Here is a 15,457-nt window from a genome sequence, read left to right as displayed (position 1 = left end):
TTTTGGTTCATGGCCCCTTTTTTCAAGCTTTTCACCCCAGAAGAGCCGAGCACCAGGCCGGGGGAAATCTTGTACCCATTGGAAACCGGTGGGTACCCAGCAGCACTGGGGATCGAACCCCGTACCTCCCGGATGCGAGGCAGCCTACATGTCATCCTGAATGCCGTGCTTAGGGTGGCGTTCCACAACCGATGCTTTGTCTTTGGCCATTGTGAGGGAGTAGGAAAAGGATGGCCCCAAAACAAATAAATTTGTTTGTTGCTGCTCAGGTAGTGGGCCTTCCATCCATTTTGCGAAATGCCCTTTCGCAACTTGCCAGTGCCCTGCCTCAACGGTGATCAGCCGCGGATGTCACCCTTCCAGTGTCTACCCTGCAATGCTTACCACGTCAGCACTCTGTAAACACTCTTTCCGACGTGGGCAACGAGTCGAACCATGATAGTCCACATTGTCAGTGAGAAATCGAGCGTGTGGCACTGGTTAGTGACCACATGACATCACCAAGATGGCAGAGGTGATATGGAAATGTAACCCTTCAGGACCAGGTGGGGATGCCAAGTCAGGCACGCTACTTTTAGGCCACGTGGAAGCTTGGTTAAAGTGGGGCTGTATTCCCATGGGGTGGCTTGTGGCAGTACGCCATTGAATAAGTGTAAAGTAATAGAGGCGGAAATTAAGGCATTGTTGAGAATGTAAATACCAATGTGCATGTACACGAGAAGATCTGCAGTAGATGGGAGCCATTGCCACTGTCGCATTATATCCTTATGGGCGAAGCTGCTTTCTAATGCACTAAACTCCTCATGAAACAGAACAAACTGGACATGGACAAGAGAAAGGGCTGAAGTGGGGTTTTGTTCGTGTACAATTTGTTCCATTTCATGAAGAGTTTAGCCTGAAGACTAAAAGCACTACCTACAACCAACTAGGCCTAGTTCTTGCTCTCTTATGGGCAAAGCTTAGTGTCCACCCCCAGATTTTTTTTTTTTTCATGGTGGCAAACATTATCAAAAAACTTCGAGAGCACTGCAGAAACTGCATTGGCAGAATGCGAAACTATTAGTGCTACCGCGCTGTTTTTCGTCATTTGTACTCTTTGCACTTTATCGTGTATTTTTATTTATTTTACATTATCTTTATTTTTAATATTTTATATTTGTGTCATTGCATTTATTTTTGCTATTTTTATTTACCATTGTTTTGATTAATTACCATAATTTGTTTTTGCATAGCCTACTAATGTTTTCTCATTAATAATTGGTTAATGGGAAAGGAAAGGCGCAGTATTGGTCGCACTTTCCTTGTGGACACCCCTACTTTTATCCCATGGAGGTTGGCGTACACAATTGTGGCTTTTACTTTTTAAGTAATCTTTCTGGGTGCAGGCTGTGGCCTCACCAACATAGCCTATTAATGCTTTCGCATTAATACACTTGCATTAATACACTAAAAGCTTGTTGATTCAAACTTCACAGGACAGGGAAAAAAGTTCTAATTATCCGATGTTCGAATTATGGAATGGCCACGAAAAAACTGACAAGAACCATTTGCATTATGGTAAATGTACCGTATTTAGTCGCATAAAGAATCCACTCGCATAATGAACCCACCCAGCCCCAATTTGTGCCTGAGAAATTGAAAAAAAAAAAGAAAGAAAGAAAGAAAGAAGGCATCAGTTGTTAATGCCTTCCTCCATTTCGCGCCGTCACGGTCCACAACACATTTCTTGGCAGTGCGCCAACATGCTGTGCAGCAAAAACGGTGTGTTTACCTTTTGACGTTAGCTCCAGCAGAGGGGGTGGGGGGGGAGCGAACTTGGCAAAGTGCCAGTGCTCGTCCTATTATGCAAGCCTCCTTTTCGGTATGTTTGCTTTACCATGCTATGAGCGATTTGGGCGGGCGCCGTCTATTGCCACTCAAATCATTGGAACCGCACAATAGCAGCAAACGCCTTTTGAAAGGAACAATGCTAAAAGCCGGCATCATGATCGTGGCTGACTGCGTGCTTCCATTGACAGCTGATGGGTGTGGAAGGATGGATGGTTGTTGCAAAAAAAAAGGTCTAACCCATAGTGCCCGTCTGAAATCACAGCCTTTCATAGGCGTTGGCTGGGACTGCACCAACAGTACTTATCCGTATTTCCAAATTAGCAGGGCTGGAATTAACGAGTATCTAGTTTCGAGTTTCTGAGGTTGAGCGGAAGGGAGAGCAGGCAGTCGCCGCCGCGGCAGTGGTCCCCTCTCTCGAACGCTGCCGGCCGCCGCGCCATTCATGGCGCCATGTAGGTTTTACCCACTTTTCCATGGTTTTACCTGGTTCCATCTTCTGCCCCTTTTTGGACGTGCACAGTCTCTAACTATTCCACTCTTTCGCCTAGGTGTTTTTTCCTTTTTGCCACGTGATGTGCGCCAAGCCGCCCAGACGCGGCGGCGCGTTGTTCGAATTATTCGTAGTGAAACCGACTCGCATTCGAATTAACGGGCTTTTTTGTACACAGATCTCTATGGAGCTTGGCGAGACCAAGTAGTGTAGTTCGAATTATCCGAAAACTCGAATTATTGAGATTCGAATTAACGAGCTTTCACTGTAATTGTAAACAAGATATTGACTGCATGATTCCTGCTCTCTTCTTGTATACCTGGTAGTCCTTACGGGTATAATATTTATGCTGATGATGGGTGAAAAAGCAGATTTTGTAATATCTCTGTTTCATTTCATAGTTGTGTTTTGTGGGAACACTCTTCTCTTCTAATTTTCTTATCCTAATTTCTAATTTTTCGTTATCTGTACTGATACTTGAAATTATTCAAGAACATTCTGTTTTAGACCAGCTTTCATTATTCGTAGTGTTTACTTTGCACATAAAAATTTGTTTCTCCCACACCTCTAATAAACTTGCTTTCTTTCTGGCCCTAGTTTGCAGAAGATTTTATTGATAATTTAACTTGGCAATGTTCAGAAGAGTGTAGTGACTTGATGTGGTTTGCTTCAGACTGAGCATGGGGCACTGCCTAGACTTGCATGCCTATTCACGTTGACTGCATTCTTATCCAACAGCAGTGAGGGAAAAAGACATTGCAATAATTCTATGCCAGACTGCATTGACGTCTTCCAAAGTGCACGCCTGTAGTGATAGGATTGATGCACTGCAGAGTGAGGTGACACAGTTCCCGCGCTGTTGTACTCGAAGATTTAAGCACAGCCTAGATGTGTGACGCCTAAGGAGTGACGAGAAGAAATGGCCCTCTCGTCGTCTTCCCTCTCCGTCAGGATGACATGGTGGATGACGTGCACTCGTTTGTGGTGGCCGCGGAGGTGCTGAAGGAGCGCGGGGCATACAAGATCTACGTGCTGGCCACCCATGGCCTCCTGTCCAACGATGCACCCCAGCTCATCGAGAACTCGCCCATTGACGAGGTGAGTGCGGGGTTTGCTGTGCTATGATATACCAGTGGTGTCCACCACATGGATCTCAGTACTACATAACGGGGAAGAAGTGCTCACTCAGTGCAAGGTCATTTCAAAGGGTCCTGCAACGTAATTTTACTTGTTTGTTGCATATTTGGTAGGTAATATTTGTTTGTTGCATATTTCCGTAGCTAATATTTTAATTTGCTAGAGAACCCAGATCGTGGTACAGACAGTGGTGGTTCTTTGCAGCGGATGTGACTTCAACTGGCAAGTATGTGACAATTGCATAATAGCAAATGGCATGCAAATTGGGTTCATTAGGAAAAATATGCTATGTCGCATTGTTGTATTTTATATTAAGCAAATGGATCCAACATTTTTGTTTTACATAAAGACACTGCAAAGCAAGTGACACAAAATGCACCAGCAGAGGCATTGGTTACTACAAGAATTTTATGACCTGTACACTTGGACACCTACCTGTTGCTGTGCTGCCAAAGTTAGCCGTGAAAGAATTGAACAAACTTGCCAGTTGCTCCTCCCTATTGTAGGATGCCTGCAAATAGAGGGAAATGAATGGTAAAGAAGCGGGCTCACGAGAGAAGTGCAATATTTGGAGGTATATGTGCATGATGACTAAGAAATATCTCCCCTGTCTGCTCCCGGTCTCCTCATTTCATTTCTGCGAGATGCCCACGTGGTCTTAGTCATGCAAGAGAGGTCGTCAACTTTAGTAAAAACCTGTCACAGCGACCAGCAAACATTGAGAAGCCATTTTTCGCTATGTTTAGTGACATGCTTATATAAGGAGGAGGGCAGACACCAGGCTGCCTTTAACTGCTTTTAATCCCCGGCTGTACCCCTGCTGTCAAGGTCAGATACAGTGCTCATTCACCCCTGCACACCCAAAGTCCAAACCTCTTCTTCTAGCTTGTTCCTCTTGCGAGTGCATGCTCTAATATTCAACAGTGCTCATGAAGGCTTTTTCAATTGGCCCCACTGCATGTTGTCAGTGGGCGAGTGGTATCGTAAAACGAAAGACGAGGAAAATTAAGTTGAGGACAACTTTTGGTTTGCTTGGATTTGTAAAATTCATTTTTTAATAACTTCCGCTTTTAGTGCACACATTCTGGCAATTCTTTTCGACTCTTTATCATGTGACATAACGAATTCATCTAAAGCATAATGGACAAGCGTTGCAGGGTACCTTTAATGAGATTTTACTTAGGGCTTCAGGCCATCCAGCATTGTTTGGCGTGGAAAATAATGACGGCTACTGATCCACTTTGGGACGTCAGGACATGGGAGGAGCAGCTGCCAACTTGGGATCCACACAGGCAGAGCTTGGTTAAGCATCTTTGTCTCTCGCGTAATGCAGTGGCAAGATATATGGAAGCAGAGTGCATGTATGTGAACATGGATTGCCAAGAGGAGCTGCAGAGCTTACATGTAGGTATTTGAGAAGGCAAATTGAGCGAAGCGCTATTGCATGCATCATAGCTACAACACCTGTTTTGTTGCTAGGAAACATGGCAGAGCTGTAGACCAGGGGTTCTCAAACTGGGCTCTACATTGCTATTGGCGCTCGAACCTCTGCTGTCTGCATTCCACAACATCAGGATGCTGGAATTTCTAAGTTGTGCCATGCCATGGGCATCCTGGGAAGCCACCCCTATGCAGGTCTTTAAGGGCACAGATACTGCACTTAGCATTGCTTATTATGTGCTGAATGTGAAGCGACCATGACAGAATAGTGGTTATATGAACTCCAAGGGCTGTCGTTTAGCTAACAGGGAGTTGGAGTATAGTTATCCTTGAGACTTGCATGATTTCACACTTGTTAATGTTTAACTTCATAAGCCATGTATTGTAACAAGTCACTTCGATGATCCACTGTTCATATGACCAATATGCTACCAAATTTGTATTGACGATACATGCACTTTGTAAGTGAGCTTATGTGTGCTTGTCGAGGTTGCATACAGTCCCAGCTTGGGTGCAGGTGGTGGTGACCAACACTGTGCCCCACGAGGTGCAGAAGATGCAGTGCCACAAGATCAAGACTGTGGACATCAGTGTGCTGCTGTCGGAGGCCATCCGCCGCATCCACCACAAGGAGTCCATGTCCTATCTTTTCCGAAACGTCACCCTCGAGGACTGATTGTATTACGGTAATGCTCCTTTTGTTGTGGATGGGTCCAGTACGTTTAATTAAAAATGCATGCATTGACATTTTTTCTAACACAATAATTATGAGCTCCTTAATGAAATGATGGCTGCATCTAGTGTTTGAAAATTTGAGATTCTGACGCACTTTATCTTACCTTATTGATTTCTGAACTTATGCTACTGGTCTGCTTTGTCAGTTTGTTTTCCTTTATTGCAGTTTTTCAGTGCATACTTGTTTTTGGATTTACTGACATCCAACTTTAGCTTCTGCAAATGGTTGCATTTGCTTTTGAAGGCTACTGCCACAAATGAGTGGGTGACGTTTGTTTTGGTTTTTCGATGATTGCAAAGTTTGTGTGATCCGCTGTACTTAAACCCCCTGCAATAATGCTGTACAGGCGATATAGGTATCTGGAATGAATAAATAAAGCACTTGCAGTGGTGGAACTGCTGTGCCAATTGTGCCAAACTGCGCCAAGTCAGAAATCCTGCTACATGCTGCTACAGAATTGATTTTTTGCCTACTTCTGCGCCATTCCTGCGCTAAAAGTCTCTGAGTAACTCTGCCGACAGCGAAACTGAACTGTCGCGAAACCGAAACTACATCTGCTGGCAACACTGTGCAAGGCGGAAGAATATTTTTGCAGGTCCTGGGCAGACAATCACGTGACACAAAATTGACGTTTGTGTATGTAACTTCTTCATCTCCTGCCAGGTTTTTTTTTTTTTTTTTTGATCTACTGGGAGGGAGAGGGGGGGGGGGGTTGCAAAATATCTCTCGAGTCCAATGCATGGGAAGGGTGAAAGGAAGGGCTGGCAGGCTGACCGTCGAAGGGCTGAAGCACGTTCAAATGCGTGACTGCTTCAAGCTGCCCTGCATGCTCGCGCGTGCGTGCATGTGTGTGCAAAGGATGTGCAAGGAGGCTGGCAAACGCAGACAGCATGGTTTCAAGCGAGTGACTGTTTCGAACTGCCCTCTGCAAATCGCAGCTGGAGCAGTATGCACGCTTGCTTCCTTTTCTTTTTTTTTTTTTTTTTTTTTTTTTTTTCGTACCAGTGAGGTATGGGCTGCAATGGCCTGAGTAACAGCGGAGGGAGCGCTAAGGATTTCACTGCTTCGGTGCACACGCACTGGACTCTGTTGGCCGCTTTTGTACCTTAAGTTCAACTCCTTATGAGGAACATCTTGTATAATTTCACAGCTTAATTCCAAATGTCTACATTTACACGCCCTTTAGAAGATTATCTCAGTCTTCACAGTTACAGTAGACTCCCGTTAAGACGAACTCGCTTAAGATGAACCCTCGGTTAAGATGAACAGTGGAGGTCGTTTGGTTCCCCATAGAGTCAATGCAAAAAAAATCTGCTTGATCGCTAATCGGTTAAGATGAATTTTCACGGCCGGCCGCACCCCACCCGCGCAGCTTACTCGACCGTCCGAGCAGCGCTTCAGCAGAAAAAAACAAAAAGCTTTTCAGTGCCACGACCATCCGTGCCGCCGACGCACGCAGACCCAAGCACATCGGCGTCGAAAATGCGATTCTACGAAGGCGGAAGAGTGCCGCTGCTCGTCCTCTCCCACCGTTCCCCCGCTCACTCCTTTTGTCCCCGCAGTAGAAGTAGGTTCGCGTTTCGCGTCGCGCCGGCTGTCTTGGTACGACCTCGGGCAAGGACGAAACAGAGCACAGAGAGGAAGAGAGAGAGAAAAAAAAAAAAGGAGCATGCACGGCCCGGCCAGCAAAACTAGCGAAACATTGGAAAAAAAACGGTGAGAAGAAAAAGCAGCCAATGACGACTCCCAATGGTGATCACGTGATAGTGTCGTTATGCCAGTGCTACCGAGCTCCGCACCTTTGCTGACCGCCAACGACGCCTACTGCGCAGTGCACAGATCCATTGTTTGTGGCGGGTGTGCGCGTCGTGTCCCGCAATTTTCTACCAGGCTGTACGCTGCCACCTCGTGGTGTGCGCTGTTTCTTTTCGTGCGCGTCGTGTTCGCCGTGTTGCTACTATGGCTAGTCGGCCAACCGCTCGAAAAAAGCCACTTGAGCTTCGTGAGAAGGCCGAAGTTTTGACCGAAGTTCGCGCCAGCCGGCTTTCAAAGACTGAAATAGCGTGCAAGTTCGGCATCGCGAAAAGTACCGTAAGCGGTATCGTGAAGGGCGAAGTGCGGATTACCAGTGCTTTGGAAGATGGTGAGTTTGCGCCGAAGCGGAAAAGGATGCGCACAGCTATGCACAAAGACCTTGAAGACGTTCTGCTTGCCTGTGTGAAGAGAGCGCGCAGTGCGAATTTGCCAGTGAATGGAGTGCTACTGAAAGCTAAGGCAGAAGAAATTGCCCTGCGACTGAATGTCGAGTTTGCGTGCAGCGATGGGTGGCTGGACTGGACTGGCCATTCGTTGTTGTCGGCGAGGCCGCTGCAGTGGATGAAGCGGTCTGCAGCGATTGGAGGCAGAACAAGATGAATGAACTCATGGACGAATATGACCCTCAAGACATATACAATGTGGACGAAACTGCGCTTTTCTACCAGCTACTCCCAAATAAAACGCTCGCATTTGCTGGTGATGACTGCGTGGCGGGCAAACGGAGCAAGCTTCGAGTAACGGTCCTCGTGGGCGCAAATATGACTGGGACTGACGAACTAAAGTTGGTGGTGATTGGCAAATCTAAAGCACCACGCTGCTTTAAAAACATAAAAACTCTCCTGGTCACGTACATGGCTAATTCAAAAGCGTGGATGACGCAGGCACTTTTCGAGCAGTGGCTTCAAGAGATGGATTGCCACTTCCAGAGACAGAAGAGAAAAGTTCTCATTGTTGTTGACAACTGTCCCGGACACGGCCACGTCGCCGGACTTCATGCCATCCGACTGGAGTTTCTACCAGCAAATACAATGGCGAAGCTGCAGCCTATGGACCAGGGAGTGATAAGTAGCTTGAAGAGGCACTATCGTCACTCTCTGCTGCAAAGGATGCTGATTTGCATGGAGCGCAGTAAGGAGTACACAGTTAACCTGTTAAGTGCTGTCCACTTACTGACGAGCGCCTGGGAGCAGGTTACTCAAGCCACTATTGCCAACGCCTTCCGCCATGCAGGATTTGTGGCGCTTAGGGATTGCTCAGTGCAGAATGACTGCGATACTATGAATGAGGACAACACTGCAAACTTGGAGGATAGAAGCATTGTTTCTGCGCTGAGCAGTAAGGGTGTGTTCATTGACATCAGTGCGTATGTCAGCATTGACGAAAGTGTGGAAACGTGTAGGGCTGACTCACTGGACACTCTGATTGAAGAAGTGCTTGACCTACCATCGGAAACTGCTGCTGAAGATGACAGCTTGAATGTTATGCCTGAATCTGCACTAGTTACCTGTGATGCAGCTGATGTCTGCCTAGACACTTTAGTGCAGTTTTTTGAACAGTGTGAGGGCACTGAAGGGTATCTTCAAAAGTTAAGCGAGATGTCTGCTTTTGTAGCAGGCCGTCGATTTTCACGACACACAAACAAAAAATAACAGACTGGGTAGCAGTCAACAATGCCTGATGCCTTACTACTGCAAAGTGTAGTAGACAATCATTAGTCCAATAAATGCTTGTATTGCAGTTTATTTTCCTGAAAGGCCATTTTATTCATTTATTCTCATTTACGAGGTATTTGGACACACTCTGCATGCTCAAACATCATTTTTGGAAGCACTCCTGATTAGACGAACTTCCGATAAGACGAACAATTTTCATGGTCCCTTGGAGTTCGTCTTAAAGGGAGTCTACTGTATTTCTTTTCTGCCACTACGAAACTGCATGTGTGTAGGCGCGCGCGCGTGCAAATAACATATGCGCAGCCCCGCATACGGTCAGTAAGTACCCTTGGACATTTTCATTACAGTGAGGAAAGCATAAGCACAATCCCTGCAGTGTGCTGTGAAGAAGCAGACTCATGATTGTGAGTCACTGCATCGCTTTGATTAACCAGCTAAACCACCGGAAGAAAAAGAATGAAAGCAAAGATTGCAAACGCACAGAATCGGGGCTCACTCTACATCCCCGCACATCGCATCTTTTGATTGAGCAGCGCCAGCAGTCCGCCTCTCTCGAGGGAAAAAAAAAAATATCCATCTAGAACCTGCAAAAATATTTTCTTCCTCCTTTCCCTCCAGTCACTACGGGTCTTGAAGGAAAAAGGCGATTCGGCGTTACCCTGATGCACAGGACAAGAACACCCAGAAAAACTGCCAGAATCAGGAAAAGGTATAGGAAGAGATCAGCCTGGCCAGGAATATGAACACCAATGCTGAACTGCTTTTCTCAAGCAAGGCTGAATGGTGGGCCTGTTGTTAATTTATATTCAAAAGGTAAACCAGCCAAAAAAAGACGCAAACACGAGAGAGAACTTCACAGGACACGAACTGGACTAACAACTGAATTTTTATTGAAGAAACATACCGCCAAGGAACGTCCACGCATGCGCCAAGCCAAGACACGTAATCTACGTTTCATTTAAAAAATCAAGTTGCTTAATCATCAGAGCTAAGGATGGTGTACTGATACACGACTCGCCATGTTTTACAATTTGAAAGGCCTCGAAGATTTCGCGTGCCTTGCGTGTTTTTCCATGGCCAAGAATACACACTTCATCGAAACGTGGGGTACATTTGCTGGCACACCTGCTGCAGTGAAAGTCAAGATTATCGGCCTCTCCTGCACCTACTTTTGTTTGGTGCTGGCACATTCTTTCATTAACACTGTCTGACCTATGTAAAATTTTCCACAGGTCAGAAGAAGCTTGTGTATGACAAGTGTCTCACATTTCGCATACACGATTATATGTTTCGTCTTGTTCCGCTTAATTTTTTCGCTTTGGCGACCTTTTTAACATTGTGCGCCACTTTGTGGATATATGGAAGTACTTGCGTTTTCTTTCTTTGGTCACTATCATCTTTCTTTCGTTCCAGTACACTGCCATTCATTTCTTTCTAATGAAGTGACTAGAGCTACAGCTCTAGTCACTTCACTAGGGTAGCCAGCTTCACACAACAGGTTGGTCTGTGCAGTAACACTGGTTGACACGGTATGGCAACAACTTTTATCCACGGCATTTTTAAAACAGGCTTTCGCAATGCTTCTCTTGACTAGCTTAGAGTGATTAGAGTCATCGGGTAGTAGTCCTTTGGCTAGTTTACCCTTTTAATATGCTTTTCTCAAAAGGCGTCAGGTCAAAAATTTTGCAGACTTTGAGAGTGGACAAGCCCTTCTGAAGAATGGACCGGAAAGACACACAGCGGCATGAGAAGAAATATAGTAAACCCTCGTTAACACAAACTCGCATATCTCGAAAAATTGGGGAAGTTGAAAATTTTCCATGCCACGCTTTCACCTCCCATAGGTGCTATGTATTAGCTCTCGTTTATCCTGAAGCATTTTTCGGGCGTAATGCAGATATCTCGAAATTTTGACCGGAAAGACCGAAGGCAAAGGTCATTACCGAAAGGTGATAGGGGCTCCAAGCAAGCGCTTTGTTCTTATACTAAGTGCCGAACGCAGTCACGTTCGAAGAGCGAATACGAAATTCCCACGGACGCAGCCGTTTTTCACCTTGGGAGCAGTCACGTGAGCGCCAATCGCACACGGATGCTGATGAGTCTTGTTAGGCGTGGTTCGGTCAGCTGCCCTCCGCACGTGCATACCAGCAAGAGAGATTTAGTGATTGTGTGGTTCTGTTTCGCTGCGCCATGTGCATGAAGCATTGACTGATTTTTGTTGTGTATGTGGTGTCCGCAACAAAGTTGAATGCAGCGACGGCGACCAACGACTTATGCGACGCGTTTAGCAGCTCGAGGAAGCTTTTGTTAGGCCGAATGCAACGCGAAGTGGGCAAGCATTACCCACTTCTTCCTTCAAAAATTATAAAGTTAGTTTTTTCTGAGAATTCTTTTCAGTTTATTACAGAAGCTCCCTTTGTGCAGGGGAGGGTCGACGAACGTGATGGGCCGAAGGCCGCCAAAGCATTTTCGCTCGTCGCTGTCACGCTTAGGTTCTGATTCTGGGTTTTTAGAAAATTTGGCGTATCACCCAGAAGCAGCTCGCTAGGCAGCCATTCGCAGAAGGCTTTGGGCTACTCAGTTTTCGTCCTGTTTTCTTTTTCCTTTTTTTTTTTATTGCGCGAGCGAAGTTGGTTTTGCTAGTCCAGTTTGAGCGAAGAACCTGCAGACGCTCACTTCGTCTGATCCGTGCATATATGAGCGCATCGAGACAATAGAACAGCAAAAGCTTGGTAGAGTAATAAAGGAAAATAAAAAGGCTAGTGTGGCTAGATATTGCTAATTTTCAAAAGGAGCAAGAGGTGTCTCTGCTTGTATTGCAGTGTAGTAGCGCACCGCTGAGCTGTGGCCTTTTTTTTTTTTTTTTTTTACACGCTATGCGTTGCAAAAAAATTTATCACTGTTTTACCGTATGTCATGCTATTTAGTGTTAGAAACGGGATATAGGGTAATTGTACTCCCCCCTGACCAAACAACGAGGCGGCAGTAACAAAGCAATGCTGAAAACGCGCCTCTGTCGCAGAGTTCCGTCGCTCTGTGCGGTGTGCATCAGCGGCAACAACAGGCATTGGCGGCGGCGGCGTGCGGCTGATCGCCAGGGATTGTCGCCAGAAATTTTTGGCATTTCGTTTAACTCTAAACTCGGCTTACCTCGAAAATTTTCCCGGATTTTACAACTTCGAGTTAACGAGGGTTTATTGGAGTGCCTTAAAGTTGCAGTTTTGAGAAGCTGCAGTTCTGAATTCCTACAGAGAGTTTCCATATTAAGACAGCTACCTTCTTTCCAAGGCTACAGTGTTTATAGTGTTATCTCGTTATGTCATTCCTCTGAATAAAACAGGCTTTGTTTTTAGCAGAACATCCTGTTTGCTTAATTTGTTGCTTTTGAAAGAAAGAACAGCACTTTAGACTACATTTTAGCTTGAAACTTGTTTGTGCATGGCTATGGTCGTTATAAACACCTGAGCAATTGGGTTCCAGAAATAAAACAAGCCTTCTTTATTTAGGCGTCTCGAGATTTGAAAGTTTGCTACAAAATGTTGTTGTTTTTTTTTTCTGCTACAAAAGCTCAAATATTTACTACAAAATGCCATTTTTCCTGCTACAAAACTTGAAATTTCTGCTACAAACTGCAATTTCTTCTGCTATAAAAGCTGTTACAAGAAGCCAGTTGCCAGTTCCACCACTGCACTTGTTGCACCCTGGAAAAAACGAAAAGAAGCGTCATCCACTCATCCATACCAGTAGCATTCAAAAGCAAATGCAACCATTTGCAGAAGTCAAAGTTGGACCTGCTGCATTACTGTGGGTGCATTTGGCATTAATTTTTTTCAGTTGGGTATGTTTTAATTCATCATCAGCAAAATGACATCTGCCTCTACTTTCTCTTTCAGGACTGTCTGGTCCTGCGCCGGACGTCAGCCGTCCATGTGGGCGCACCAACGGATTGCCACCTGAGCCAGCAGAGCTGTTCTGTGTCGATATTAGTGGCTGCTTTTACACTTCCTTTGCTTCTACTGCAACTCTTTCCTTCTCTGTGCCCGTTTAAGGCTGATATTGGCACGCTAGGGCAAAATGCGTTACCTTTTTTCAAATCACAAAAACTGCTAAAGTAGCATCGGTGGCCTTCGAACGCATGTTTACTTGCAAAACATGTGCATCATGATTTGGTCACTGACGCACACAACTCTGAAGAGAGATGTAGCCTCTTCCTTGCTCCCAGTGTTGCTGTCATTTACAATGCTGTTATGAAAAACCATGGAAAATTCGCCGCAAATGCCAGAAGGGCCGAAGGAGTTGGGCATGTTTACTTTTCAGGCCTGGGTTTGCATCTAATGCATAATTCACCTTTTTAGCTGCATTTCTAAGTTTTAAATGCACCTGGATGATCATTTTTTCTGGAAATACCTGAAACCAAGAAAGGGACATAATTTGTTTGCACACTTACACTGGCTTCAACCAAGTCACACCGATTCCTCTAGCACTGCCAACGTCCACGCACACTGCTAAAATGTCCAGAAGTGCATTGTAAACCTACCTTTCTGCTTACTCCAGAGAATCTTGCTTCACCTTTGGTAATAACACGCTCAAGCATGAAGAGAGAATGGAGCAGCAGCAGGGAGCATTCCTAACCATGTCAGGCAACGTGGAATATGGCACTTCTGTCTCACAAATAATGTTCACTCTTGCCGACCTTTTCATTTTTTTCAATCTCGGGTGTTCCCAAGGGCAGCGGCACAGAATTCAAAACTTTGTTCACATTTTTTTTAGCCCAGGTAATCAAACTAGGGAAAGTTTGGGCCAACTGGCTTTCGTTATGGTGCACAGGCTGTAAAAGAGGGAAGGTCTGCTTGAATGATTCATCAACAGACACCTCAAACATGCAACTGTTCAGCACATTAAAAAGCCATATTTTATAAAGAATGGTTTGTCATTCAGAGGGTTGTAGCGGATATTTTGTACTTACTTTGGCATACTAATTTTGTTGCAGAAGTCTATTTTTGGAGGTTTGGTGAGAGTGGATTGTTTTTTTCTTTCCTCAGTTATTTAGGTTTCAAACATGCTTGTGGTGTTGTCATTTTTATCAGTGAGCTGTAGCCAAGTGTGTGTCAGCGTTTTAGTCATTGTTTGCTGTCTAGAGGGATTTCTTAGCCACTGTAGTTGGCTAAGTAATTTTCGTTTCTTTTTTTCTTTTCTGAGCGGGAGAAAATGTTTTTGCCAGTTCTCAACTGGTTTGTTGTCAATAAAAGGCTTCCACTTTGTTCGTTTCCTTTGCCTTCTTACCAGTGGTGTTAAAAAAGGCTCTCCTGCCCAGAAACTATTAGGTAAGTCAGATGAAACTTGTAAGATGGGTCCATCTCCCCGTCTTTTTCTCAATATCTTCTTTCTTGCTGCAACTTTCAAATTAGGAATACCAATATTTAGTGGCATAAATTTAGGCAAATTTCAGGGGGTACACAGTGCCCACTATGGTATCAGTTATGAATATTTGCTTTTAAAGAAAAGATAAATTAGAAAAAAAAAAGTGTTTATTTATACCTCAAATGCAGTGTACAATAGATCCTTCAATGAATGCTTTGAAGTTTGCTGGATGTGTGACGAAGGACATTGGCAGGAGGGTGGCTATCTGGACGAAGAAAGCATTCATTTAAGAATACTGCAGTTCAGTAGATGGGAAATGCAGTGAAAGGCATGACAGTTTCGAAGTGGTGAGTGGTAAAATTGTTAAATTAGAAAAAATTATTGGTCTGAGAGAGTAAACATTGCCTCCTAGTTCTTGATGGATTTGAGACATAGAAAGATTAGACTGGTGAGGGTCCTAAGCTGCACATGCTTATTCCAGTTTGGGACCAACTAGCATCAAATTCGTGGCCAGTTTTACGGAAGGAGGTGCTAGTCTCGAGCAACAGGGTAAAAAACCAAGCATGAGATTTGGAGTCTTTAGTAACATTGGAGATGGTAGTCTAAAATAGAAAATAGTGACACCGAGATATCTGTAACAGTCAAATGCAGAAGTATCGGAGCCATATATGCATTATTTGTGTGAAAGGACTGTCTGTGGTGGAATGTAATTGGTGACATCTTATTCGTGTCTAAAAACGGCCATTTGTGGCACCAGGATGCAAGGTAATTCAAGTCAGTTTGCAATAGTTCTGCATCATTGCTGTTAGTGATAGGATGATAGATTGTGCAGTAATCGGCTGTCATGTTAGAAGGCGTATTAGCAGGCAGGTCATCAATATAAATTGAGAAGGGCCAAATGCTGTATCTTGTGGCATATCAGAAACTGGGTTTAAAGGCCCACTTGTCTGAAAACCCTTGCCCGTTAACTAT

The 15,457-nt window shown here is 44.8% G+C and overlaps 1 protein-coding gene across 2 annotated transcripts in view; it reads left to right on the top strand.

The window, feature by feature from the left end:
• Positions 1 to 14,387, top strand: part of LOC146187826 (phosphoribosyl pyrophosphate synthase-associated protein 2) — a 61,010-nt gene extending 46,623 nt beyond the window's left edge. For both annotated transcript variants that reach the window (XM_084603541.1, XM_084603540.1), the window contains 3 exons: positions 3,272 to 3,418; positions 5,415 to 5,583; positions 13,018 to 14,387. In XM_084603541.1, coding sequence (XP_084459667.1) covers positions 3,272 to 3,418; positions 5,415 to 5,573 — 306 coding nt within the window. In that variant the 3' untranslated portion in view covers positions 5,574 to 5,583; positions 13,018 to 14,387. The remainder of the gene's footprint in view (positions 1 to 3,271; positions 3,419 to 5,414; positions 5,584 to 13,017) is intronic.
• Positions 14,388 to 15,457: the final 1,070 nt, after the last annotated feature.

This window comes from Amblyomma maculatum, chromosome 5 (assembly GCF_055883805.1).
Source record: "Amblyomma maculatum isolate TAMU_Amacu chromosome 5, ASM5588380v1, whole genome shotgun sequence".
In the NCBI taxonomy this organism is placed as follows: domain Eukaryota; kingdom Metazoa; phylum Arthropoda; class Arachnida; order Ixodida; family Ixodidae; genus Amblyomma; species Amblyomma maculatum.
Note: the sequence above shows the minus strand (reverse complement) of the source record. Positions and strands in the feature narration are given on the sequence as shown.